At 48.0% G+C, this 12,869-nt stretch overlaps 1 protein-coding gene across 4 annotated transcripts in view; it reads left to right on the forward strand.

Moving 5' to 3' along the window:
- The window catches only part of jcada (junctional cadherin 5 associated a), a 34,020-nt gene extending 22,039 nt beyond the window's left edge, over positions 1–11,981 (forward strand). For all 4 annotated transcript variants that reach the window (XM_029699488.1, XM_029699499.1, XM_029699515.1 and 1 more), the window contains 4 exons: positions 2,412–2,589; positions 2,804–3,669; positions 3,843–7,870; positions 8,705–11,981. In XM_029699488.1, the coding sequence (XP_029555348.1) occupies positions 2,412–2,589; positions 2,804–3,669; positions 3,843–7,870; positions 8,705–8,739 (5,107 nt within the window). In that variant the 3' untranslated portion in view covers positions 8,740–11,981. The remainder of the gene's footprint in view (positions 1–2,411; positions 2,590–2,803; positions 3,670–3,842; positions 7,871–8,704) is intronic.
- The last annotated feature ends 888 nt before the right edge of the window (positions 11,982–12,869 follow it).

Raw genomic sequence — 12,869 nt, forward strand, 5'->3', positions numbered from 1 at the left:
ATCCACTTATGATTGGCTAACTAGGCTGTAATATAAGATATGGGATGCAGTGGAACTTACCTAATTCTCACGGCTGACTACACTGACAGAACATGAAAAAGGCATGAAGAATCAGCTTCTCTCAGACCGTAGGGTCATGTTTGCTTACATGTTCAGTAGGAATATCCAGAAATAGCTGGAACTAGGCCTATATCCTATCCAGAGACTGGGAGTTGGCTTGCATTATGTGTGTGTATCTCTACTGGTCACACAGCAGCAACCCTTACATTCTACATTAGCCTTTAGAGATGGGGAGAGACACACCACTGATGTCTCTACTCCTCTACCAGTAGTGTTCTGACTCCCCCCAGTGGAAGAGGGCCTCAATGACATCTTGCTGTGGAATTATTCCTGATGTGTCCTGTGTGTGTTCTAGGTTTCTAAGTTCTATTTCTGTGTGTTCTATTTCTGTGTTCTATGTTCTATTACTGTGTGTTCTGTGTGTTCTAGGTTCAACGACTGTGTGTTATACGTTCCAATAGTGTGTTCTATGTGTTCTGGGTTCTTATACTCTGTGTTCTGTGTATTCTAGGTTCTAATACTGTGTTCTTTGTGTTCTACATTCTAATACTGAGTTACAGTGCCTTCGGAAAGTATTCAGACCCCTTGACTTTTTCCATATTTAGTTACATACAGCCTTATTCTAAAATGTATTAAATATATAATATTTTTCAGCAATCTACACACAATACCCCATAATGACAAAGCAAAAACAAGTTTTCAGAAATCTTTGCACATTTATTAAAAATAAAAAACACTTATTTACATAAGTATTCAGACCCTTTGCTATGAGACTCGAAATTAAGCTCAGGTGCATCCTGTTTCCATTGATCATCCTTGAGATGTTTCTACAACTTGAATGGGGTCCACCTGTGGTAAATTAAATTGACTGGACATGATTTGGAAAAGCACACACCTGTCTAATATAAGATCCCACAGTTGACAGTGCATGACAGAGCAAAAATCAAGCCATGGGCTTGAAGGAATTGTCCGTAGAGCTCCGAAACAGGATTGTGTTGAGGCACAGATCTGGGGGGGGGGGTACCAAAAGATTTCTGCAGCATTGACGGTCCCCAAGAACACAGTGGTCTCCATCATTCTTAAATGGAAGACTCTTCCTAGAGCTGGCCGCCCGGCCAAACTGAGCAATCGGGGGAGAAGGGCCAATAACCTGATGGTCACTCTCACAGAGCTCTAGAGTTCCTCTGTAGAGCTGGGAGAACCTTCCAGAAGGACAACCATCTCTGCAGCTCTCCACCAATCAATCAGACCTTTATGGTAGAGTGGCCAGACAGACAGCGTTCCTCAGTAAAAGCCACATGACAGTCCGCTTGGAGTTTGCCAAAAGGCACCTAAAGGCTCTCAGACCATGAGAAACAAGATTCTCTCGTCTGATAAAACAAAGATTGAACTCTTTGGCCTGAATGCCAAGCATCACGTCTGGAGGAAACCTAGCACCATCCCTATGGTGAAGCATGGTGGTGGCAGCATCATGGTGGTGGTAGCATCATGGTGGTGGCAGCATCATGGTGGTGGCAGCATCAGGCTGTCGGGATGTTTTTCAGCAGCATGGACTGGGAGACTAGTCAGGGTCAAGGCAAAGATGAACGGCGCAAAGTACAGAGAGATCCTTGATGAAAACCTGCTCCAGAGAGCTCAGGACCTCAGACTGGGGCGAAGGTTCACTTTCAAACAGGACAATGACCTTAAGCACACAGGCAAGACAACACAGGAGTGGCTTCCGGACAAGTCTCTGAATGTCCTTGAGTGGCCCAGCCAGAGCCCGGACTTGAACCCGCTCTAACATCTCTGGAGAGACCTGAAAATAGCTGTGCAGCAACACACCTCATACAACTTGAGAGCTTGAGAGGATCTGCAGAGAAGAATGGTAGAAACTCCCCAAATACAGGTTTGCCAAGCTTGTAGCGTCATACCCAAGAAGACTCGATGCTGCAATCTCTGTAAATATTTCAATTATTTATTTTTTATAATTTTAGCAAACATTTCTAAAAACCTGTTTTTGCTTTGTCATTATGGGGTATAGCCTGTAGATTGATGAGGGGGAAACAATTTAATCAATTTTAGAATAAGGCTGTAAAGTAACAAAATGTGGAAAAGGTCAAGAGGTCTGAACACTTTCTGACGGCACTGTATGAGTGCTCTAGTTACTAATACTGTGCGTTCTTTGTGTTTTAGGTTATTTTACGGTGTTCTATGTTCTAATACTGTGTTCTGTGTGTTCTAGGTTCTAATACTGTGCGTTCTTTGTGTTTTAGGTTATTTTACGGTGTTCTATGTTCTAATACTGTGTTCTAGGTTCTAATACTGTGTGTTCTAGGTTCTAATACTGTGTTGTCTTCTCTGTGTTCTAGGTTCTGTGAGGGGCCCAGAGGAGTGTATTCACAGTCCAGGGGCCACCGAGACGTGTCCTACTGGAGGAGGAGAGGCCAGGACTTCAGTGTTCTCCTGGATTACGCTGACTTCAGAGAACCTCGAGGAGGAGGAGGAGGCTATAGGACAGAGGGGCTGCAGCAGCCACAGAGACAGGAGGTGATTTAAATCTGTGATTTGTTTATTTGACCTTTTTTAAAAGACATAGTGTAATGATAAGTAAAACCACTGAGGATGACACAGCAATGCGTGTTCCAAATGGCACCCTATTCCCCATAGGCCCTGGTCAAAGGTATGGCACTACATAGGGACTCGGTTGTCATTTGAGACCTATCCAAAGACTGCTTTCCATTGTGGTCCTCTGTCTGTCTAGGTGCCCCCAGAGGATCAGCGGCAACAGCGGGAGAGGCAGCGTTGGGCAGTCCAGTCCCAGGCCCAGTCCCGCTCCAAGCAGAGAGAGGCAGCGCTGCAGCAGTGGACGACGGCTGCCGTGGAGAGGAAGTGTCAGAGCCTGGGCACGGACGAGTGGCGACCTGCCGTGGTCAGCTTTGCCCGCCAGCTCTCGGACAGCGAGGGCGATAGTTGGGCTCGGGCTCAGGAGCAGCAGCAACTGCAGCAGCGCCACCTCCGGACACCGGATGGCGCTGTGGTTGTAATTGGACCCAGGAACAAAGGGAAGTCCCAGTCTCTGCCCCGAATGCTGCCGCCGGACAGCCTGCAATACGTGGCCATGTCTGGGTCTGTTGGGTCTGGGCAGGACGTGTACAGGAAGGTCAACGGCCACCCAGGGTCCCATCACGACCCTTACAACAGATATAACCACAACCAGGCCGGGACAGTGGACAGGGACAGGTGGTCTGAGAATGACAGCAGACCCTCCAGTCAGGCTAGTATGGCCAGCCAGCTTAGCCAGGCCTCTCTGGTACCAAAGACCCGGTTCAGCCGTCCCCTGCGGCCTCCGTCCTACGAGGTGCACCAGCAGACCCGGGGGAGTTCTGAGACGCTGTCAGGAGACCCAGCAGCAGCATCAACCCCACAGCCCCAGGCCAGGGACAGAACCCCCCTCCCCCACCCCAGGATGGGTGACCCCAGGCTGGACTATTATTCACAGGATGGAGGGTCCGGCACGGATCCTCCGGGTTATATCCCTCCCCCATCGTATCCCCCCAAGAGAGCTCCGCTTATGAGAGGGGGCCATGGAGGTCACCGGGGCTATGGAGAGGTCCCAGTGAACTACAGGTAAAAGTTGTTGTAGCAAGCCTTACTCGTGATTTTATATTGCTTGTTTACTTTGCTTTTGAAGCGCTTTGAGATTACATTCTGTTGTAGAGAAGCATCTGCTAAATGACCAAATGAACATTAATGTAACACACAATGTAGAAGTTAAATTCATTATCATTTGTTATTATCAGGTACCACCAGGTGTTCCAGCAGCAACAGATGCGTGGGACCCCGGACCCCTGGTTCAGTAGCAGACACACCGGTGGAGGAGGGTCCTGGCCGGAGCCTCAGAGAGAGCCCCTCCGAGAGAGGAGCGTGCCCCACCGGAAGCAGCTCTACCCTGGCTACAGCGAGCAGCAGCACCAGCCGGGCCTGGGTCCTGGCATCCAGTACGTCCACGACCCACGTGTTCGACAAATTTCCGGGGGAGGAAGCTCGTCTCTAGGCGGCGGAGGAAACTCCATGACGGACACCGACAACAGCCGCCACATCCGTAACTCCACATCCTCTGAGCTTCCCAGTGTCACCGTGTCAGACCACTCGTCTGATGACAGTGCCTTCCTGTCCCCCGCCTCCACGGGGGCCCCGCCGCCACTTGCCAGCACGTCAGATTCAGCCAGTCCGACAACGCCGAAGTCTTCTAGCGACTATGAAAATAAGAATAACCGGTGGAAGCAGCAGCACAGCGATTTGCACAAAGAGACTGACTCACTAGATAACTTCCCAGCAGCAACTGACCAAAACTGTAACAGGTATAATCCCAAAAACAACGTAGGTGGTTTCTCTGCCTTCCAGCCCCCCCTGGCCTCGTCGGTGCTTCTTAGCTCCAGCTCAGACCAAGGATTCTCAGAAACAACCATCACGCAGGTGAAGAAAATTGTTCCAGGAGACTCAGGGGTAGACCACAACAACAGAAACTCTAAGAGGAAGTCTCACAGTGAGACCATATTCTGCCTGGTGTCTGTCCCCATCCACATGCAGCAACAACAAATCAATAAAGACTCAGTCTCCACAGCAGACCAGAACAATAACGAGAAGATGCCTGCCAGTCTGCCAAGTAGTCTGCCAATCGTGAGCGTCTTCGCCACAGAAGACAACCAAAACACTGTGGTCCAATCAGACAACAGTCAAAGCCTCCGTAGCAAGTCGTTATCAGACATGGGTCTCAAACCCCCCTCCCACACCATCAGCTTCAGTTCTATGAGAAGCACCAGGAAGGGTCCTCTGAGGAAGGAGATAGTAGATGCCTGGTCACTCCAGGCCAGTGCTGACAAGGAGCTGTGCTATGCCGGCTCCTGGCCCGGGGACCAGTACAGGAACCAGGAAACCCAGACCAGCTCCCCCGTGAAGGTTCCTGGGAGTACAGGGGGGACAGGTCAGCCTGGAGGACAGGGGGGTCAGGAGCCAGGCCACCCGGCCTCAGACACAACCACAGACAGCGGCGTGGGCACCGACTGCAGCTCCGTGTCCACCTCCTACGGCGTGGGCTACCCCATGAAAGGCCAGAAGAATCTCCACCCGTCCAGCAACAGCGCCTTCTCCCGCCTCAGTATCAGCCCGGCCCAGCCCCTCTCACTTCCATCACTCCCACCCCAGCCTCCACCCTCTGGATCTGGGGAGGAGAGAGACCAACATACATCCACAATCAGGAAGACTGGTGCTACTACCACCACCTCCAACACCACTACCAAACCCCCAAACGATGTCAACGCTAACAGCCAGGGCCAGGTGGCGTTTGGTCAGTTCCTGCTGAAGCCGGTGAGCCGGCGGCCGTGGGACGCCATCGAGGAGCTGGAGTGTTTCAACAAGGCTGCAGGCGTAGAACTAGACCAGGTCCAGAAGAACCAGAAGGTCCAGCCCAGGAGACCCAGTGTGGACCAGTGTATAGACGACCTGGACGAGGTATACAGGAACATCATGGAGCTGAGCGGAGAAGACGCACTACATCAACATCAGCCCATAGCCCCTCTGGATTCTGAGAGGGAGACAGTTAGCCTTCCAGACCAGCGCCTGAATAACAAGCCCAACAACAACATCCCTACCATCAGGCCCAGACTAGACAGCTGGGGCCCTGGTTCCTCTATAGACCCAGAATATAGGGAGGTGAGGAGTGCCTTCTCCAGGCCCCAGCCCCAGAACAGGACCAGCATCCCCAGACCACTGAGAGAGGACCTGGTGCCCACTGGCTTCAGAGACTACAAACTCCACAATGAACAGGGTGATCACAGGGAAACCTATAACCCCAGGCTTACCTACAGGCAGGAGCAGGACGTCGCCAAGGAGTCTCTACTGAGGGACGTGGGGCTCACTGTCTACACTGAGGCCCCTGGGGGTCTCGGAGAGCAGGACCAGCACTGTGGCCCCCCATTCACACCGCTCACATCGTTAGACCACGAGGAACTATGTCAGAATGTACAGCTATTATGGGAGAGCGGAGAGAAACCATCTCTAGCCAAAAGCAGCCAGGTTGAGGTTGCGCACATCCGTGAGGGCAGTAATAAGGACGAGCTGGGCCCCACTAAAGTAGTGGAAGAGGAAAGGAAGGTAAAGACGGATAATGTGCCCATCGTGCCAGCCAGATTCAGAGGCCATGAGCCCAATCTGAACATCCGCAGGGCACGGAGTGAAAACAGCAGGTCGCCAAGAGGTGAAGGGTCGCGGGGGTCACCACGACCCGGCAGGCTGACCCGGGAGGCAGCGCTCGCCTTCAAGGATGGCGACTACAGATACAGCGTCAGCTCCGATCCTCTGAGTTGGCGTAACGAGGCGACGTTGGCAGATAGACACCTGGAGACCCTGCTGATCAAGGAGAAGGCGAACACCAGGCCCACGGAGGACCTGAGTAATCTATATGAGGTGAAGTGTGCCAAGGGGATCCCTGAGAACGAGACGATGGAGCAGAGAGCAGCCAGGATACTGGGGATAGACGTAGCCCCGGATTCACTGCAGGGCCGGGTCCAGGAGAGAGAGGAGGAGTCACTGCAGGTGGTGGAGGAGAATGAGGAGGAGGGAGAGACTGGCATAGGTGAAACACAGGTGCACAGCCCTTACAGAGAGCAGCAGAACCAATACGACACAAAAACTGGGGGAGAGACACCAGAACTCCATCCAGAAGGAGCACAGGCTGTGGAATCACTGGGCCTGGTCGAACAGAAAGAGCAGGAGCAGGAGCATAGAAACAACACAGAGAATCAGAGACAACACAAAGAAGAAACCCAGGAGCACAGTCCGGACAGAGACACGGAGACACAGCATGTCAGAAGACAGTACGAGCAAGTGATGGAGGTAGAGGTATCCGTGGTTACCTTGGGAGAGGAGAAAGGAGGAGGATCCAGTAAGGATGACAGCCTATCAGTATATGAAGACAGACATGCTGGAGGAGGTGGAGAGAGCCAGAGCCACCCCTCCATGGTGCTGGAGCTACCGGAGTTCCCTCCCAGTAGTCTGCCCCTGTCTCTGCCCGTGACCCGAGACGAGGAGCTAGCCCTCAGCGTGCTGAGTGTGGGAGGGGGTGTGGAGAGGCAAGGAAAGAAGGGACACGGTAGTGGTGGTGCCTCCCCCAGGCTCTCCTCGTCCCCCTCCATGTCACCTGGCTGCACGGAGAGCATGGCCCACGTGGATGAGCCGTTCTCCGTCTCCTGCATCCGTGTCAGGAGTTTAGGAGAGGCAGAACCAGAACAAGAGACCGTGGTAGTGGTAGAGGCAGAGCGAGAGAACGACGCAAACCCAGGGGAAGGGATGAGGCAGGCAGAGGAGAAGAGAGAGATGGAGGAGTTGAGGATGGAGTCCAAGGCGGAGGGGGAAGAGATAGACAGGGCAGATGAGAGAGAAGATGAGCGGAAGGAGCCAGAGGTTGTGCAGGAGGAGGAGGAGGAGAAAGAAGAAGTCAAAATAAAGGGGAAGAAGGACGAGGAGAAAGAGCGAAAGATGAAAAGAGAGGAGAAGACAAGAGAGGGGCAGGAGGTGGAGGAGGAGGAGGTGGTAGAGCCAGATGAGAAAAGAGAGGGGCAGGAGGTGGAGAGGAGTGAAAAGCCAGATGTCCAACAGGAGGTTAGGCCAGAGCCGGTCTCCAGACCTATGAAGCCTCCTCTCCTCCCCAAGCCCATCCCTAAACCTCGTAGCGGCACTGTGGTCAAGAGAGAGATCACCCTCCCCCTGAGCTTCAGTGTGTCTTCCTGTGGCTCCTCTCCCACCCTGGAGGATGACGAGATGCTCTCGGGTACGGTAGGAACATGGACACATGCATGCCTTAAATAAGAACCATTTTAAAACACTTTTCATACTACAGTTCAAAGTGCTTTAAACACGTCATTGTACAATAGGCACAGGTAAATATATTTTGTTTGATCTTGAAAGATGTGCATTTCCTTCAGCCTCGTTCATTAGTGGAAGGGAGTTTTGTTTTGGCATGTGTGCCACCAGAGGGAGCTATTTTCCTAGCATATGAGTGATAGAAGTTTCATTTAGAATTGGTTTTAATACATTCTAAAGACGAATACTGCTGGAAAACACACTAAGAACATTCTCAGATGAACTAATAGGGATGCAAACTTTGCTCTGGTTGGTTAAGTGGCAGTTTGACCTAAGTGGACAATAGGGTGTTTTTATAGCATAACTGTGGGAGAACCTGGCCATAAAACCACTCCAGAAACTAGCAGTTATTCCAGCTGTATGATAGAACTTTTTATTGGGTTGGTTTAGCGTGTGTGTGTGTGTGTGTGTGTGTGTGTGTGTGTGTGTGTGTGTGTGTGTGTGTGTGTGTGTGTGTGTGTGTGTGAGCTGGGAGTCCTCAGAGACCACTGTGACTCACTGAAACAAGTTGTTTTAGATGAGATGGCTTTTCCTAGCCTGGTCCCAGATCTGTTTGTGTTCTTGCCAGTTTGGCATTGCAACGAGTGACCAAGAGTTGGCATGATAGCACAAACAGACTGGCACCCAGACTTGGATTTCTCTGTGTTCTCATTGCTGTGTGTGAATGAACCTTTAGCTAATGGAATCATCATCGTGACTCTCTGACTGGATTATGATTGGTGTCCTTTCTTTTACTCCTCAGAATCCTATGATCCTAGTCGAGTGGAGAGAGTGTAACCTCGACCTCTATCAATACCTTCAACATCTGGGGGGAATTGGCTTTGGTCACCGCTCCGTCCGCCCATCCGTCCGTCAACTTTTCAGTCAATGCCTTTGTGTGTCTCCCAAATAGCACCCTATTCTCCATATAGTGCACTTCTTTTGACCGGAACTCAAAAGTAGTGCACTATATAGAGAATTAGGACACAAACTTCATCTCACCCCATGACCCCCCCCCCAACCACTGTGCCCCCTTTTCACCAATACAAGCATTGTTTACGCAACAGTCTATAATGTCTGTCTGATTCCTGGTGCTCCAATGGCCTCTCGACTGCCAAACAAGAGAACCACCTGGACCCATCAGTCCTCTGGCCTTCATACTTCTACTTACCCTCCTCTTCCTCCTCTTCACCATCCTCCTCTCCTTCCAGACGCTTCCAGTCATTAGTGTCCTACTTTTGACTAGGGCCCTTAGGGCTCTGGTAAAAAGTAGTACACTGTATAGTAAATAGGGTGCCATTTGGGACGTCAGCTGGGTTTTCTTGGAATTGCATGTCTGTCATCAACTGTCTCCCAAATCCCAATACAACAGCACTGTGGTTCCTTCCTAGAGGCCTGATGTTGGAATATGAATGTAAAGAAGTGCTTCTGCTTTTCAAACACAAACCGTTACTATGAGATGAAACCACAAAAAGACAAACGTCTCGCATTACAATCAGTGTTACTTACGCACACACCAAATGTAAATAATAATTATAGAGGTTTAAGGTTTTATTCCAACATACTTTTGTGAGGTTTGTTGCTGAACTGTATATTTTCTTACCTGTGTTGAGAACTTAAATGTCGAAGAAGAATCCGATTTTGAAAGCTAGACTCTTGAGATGTTATTACCAATGGATACATCTTTCCTGTTCTCTGTTATTGTGTGTGTGGCTTGGCCGTGAGGCCTGAGAATGTAATTCTATATGAGGCTGGATCAGATTGAGAATAGCCTGGTCCCGGATTTGTTTTTGCTGTCCTGCCAACTCCTATGGTCATTGGTTTGACAGTTGGCATGACGGCACAAACAGATCTGGGATTAGGCTAGATATAAAACACTGTGGTGTTTGACTATAGTGTCACTCAGAGCAATACTGTTGTTAAACAGAGCTTCTCTTGGGGCTGCTTTGAGAGAGCAGCCGAGAGCCTGTGTCCTGTAAGGCCCAATTCCAAACTGCCCCCTAGACACCTACATTTGAGATGGGGCCCAAGACATTGATCTCATTACAAATTGTTGCGTTAAATCTCTACCATTTGGTACTGAGAGCACCAGAGGTGGCACTGTTAACTAACGTCACTGGTCCTGTGTCAACTGTCTGAGTTGCTGGTGGTTCACCGTTGGAGGTGTTCCTCGGGTGAATGCGAGGACCGTTTCGTTTAATTTCTAGTGCCATGGTGTGTCGGGACTGTGTCGGGACTGTGTCAGGGGTCAGATTTTGTTCTTTCAGCATCAGCAATCGCAGCAGCATTTCATTTCACAAAATGTATTTATTTTTGTTAATCAATCCTCATACTGTACAAAAAAGAAGTATATTTTAAGTATATTTTCAAATGTAAGAGGTTTATATTTAACCGTGCAGTTTCATTTGCTCACATAAATCCATTTTGGAGATATCACGTGAATATATCAAATTTTTTCAAAAGTGCTTTTTTGCAATGAACAATAGATAGACATGTAAGGATCTCAGTGTGCCTTTTACACACTTCTGTTTCTGTGGTAGGTTAAGTCCCAAATAGCACCCTATGCCCTATATAGTGCACTGCTTTTGACCAGAGCCCTATTGACCCTAGTCAAAATGAGTGGACTATATAGGGCAGGGGTACTCAACTCTTACCCTATGAGGTCAGGAGCCGGCTGGTCTTATGTTCTACCTGATTATTAATTGCACCCACCTGGTGTCCCAGGTCTAAATCAGTCCCTGATTAGAAGGGAACAATGAAAAAATGCAGCGGAACTGGCTTCAAGGTCCAGAGTTGAGTTGGAGGGATATAGGGGATATGCTGCCATTTTGAGGCGTACCAAATGTTTCTTTATGTTTAACACATACAGTATGTGTACTTTAATGACTAAGCTCATTTTCTTATTTCAACTGGATGTGTTGTAATTCATCGTTAATTGTATATGGATAAGACCATTTTGTGTTATTTTGGCAATAATAATGAAATGTATGTTATGGAAATCAAAACTATATCTTTGATATATAAAATGTTAATTCATTAACCGGATAAATGTAAACATTCAACATATCAAACGCCTTGTAAGCTGGCAAAGCATAGCAATTCATATGTTTACATGCTCTTCACTAAGGATTTCATTGTAATTGTTATACACATTTATGTTATTGCTCAAATAACTGACTTGCATATCACATTAGACTATATGCAAGGCAGTGTGTGTCATGAACCAGTACTGGTTGAAAGATCTAGGCCTAATTCTGAACCAAAACAGGTTTCCATGTATAAAGACTTCAATATGTTATTTTTCCCCGCTTGCTACAAACATACTGCTATTATCTTTACCCCGGGATTGAACTTATGCGGTACGGTTGGCTGTTGCGTAAGCAGGAAGTCAGTTTGAGCTTTGAGTTTGTAATACTATAGCCCTGATATCAAGCACAGGATAATGTTGACACCATAGAATTAGAATTATTCAAGTTCTAAGTATGATTCTACTTCTAATCATTGTAATTCTATGGTTGACACTACCAACCCTTTGCCCTGTAACTCTAGGCTAGGTTCCAGGTGGACTATCGTTAAATGGTCATTCTCATAGACCTTTTGTACTGCAAGCTATTTGTAACATAGATACTATCGTTGCATATCTTGCTGTGATGTTTTCTATTTTCATACAAAGTCTGTACAGCTTTTTTTTGTACGCGCATACAGGCATCCATTTTCTTTTTGTTATTGCATGTAATACGTAAGAAGGTGTTATGGAGAGAAAGGTATTTGCATATAATCGGATTTGGTACTATAGTCTACCCAATAAGCAGCTGTTATATTTCATATAATGCATATTTTATTTCCAAAAATGTACGCCACATATTTAAAATGAAAGCAAGGTATTTTTTTGAGTATTGTAAAAAGGGAACTCTGTTTTTGGAGCCACATGTTTGTCTGTATTCATGTTATGATCATTAAAAAGGAGCATACATACAGTCAGAGTGTGCTAGTGTTGTATAACATTGCAGATTATTCATAAATAAACTCTTTGCATGTAAGGTATGCCTCAGTTTTTTTTATATTACCACTTTGGAGAAATATTTAGATGTACAATGTATTTGTTTTCAGTGCAAAGAGGCAGTTTGTGTATCATACCGATGTATTTATGATGAATTGATAGTTCTAAAATGGCCTCTGTTCTATTTAACCGATTCAAAACTACACTGTTCTGGCTGTGATCACTACATCTTCCATGGTTCCATGTATGTCTCATGTTATTGAATCTGTCCGTAGTGCTGGACAAGGTACACTACCTTACCAAAAGTATGTGGACACCTGCTCGTCGAACATCTCATTCCAAAATCATGGGCATTAATATGGAGTTGGTCCACCCTTTGCTGCAATAACAGCTTCCACTCTTTTGGGAAGGCTTTCTACTAGATGTTGGAACATTGCTGTGGGGACTTGCTTCCATTCAGCCACGAGAGCATTAGTGAGGTCGGGCACTGATGTTGGTCGATTAGACCTGGTTTGCAGTTGGCGTTCCAGTTCATCCCAAAGGTGTTCAATGGGGTTGAGGTCAGGGCTCTCTGCAGGCCAGTCAAGTTCTTCCACACCTATCTCGACAAACCATTTCTCTATGGACCTCGCTTTCTGCACAGGGACATTGTCATGCTAAAACAGGAAAGGGCCTTCCTCAAACTGTTGCCACAAAGTTGGAAGCACAGAATCGTCTAGAATATCGTTGTATGATGTAGCGTTAACATTTCCCTTCACTGGAACTAAGGGGCCTAGCCCGAACCATGAAAAACAGCCCCAGACCACTATTCCTCCCCCTCCAAACTTTACAGTTGGCACTATGCATTCGGGCAGGTACAGTTCTCCTGGCATCCGCCAAACCCATATTCTTCCGACGAACTGCCAGATGGTGAAGTGTGATTAATCAC

The sequence above is a fragment of the Salmo trutta genome, chromosome 2, assembly GCF_901001165.1.
Source record: "Salmo trutta chromosome 2, fSalTru1.1, whole genome shotgun sequence".
Classification (NCBI taxonomy): domain Eukaryota; kingdom Metazoa; phylum Chordata; class Actinopteri; order Salmoniformes; family Salmonidae; genus Salmo; species Salmo trutta.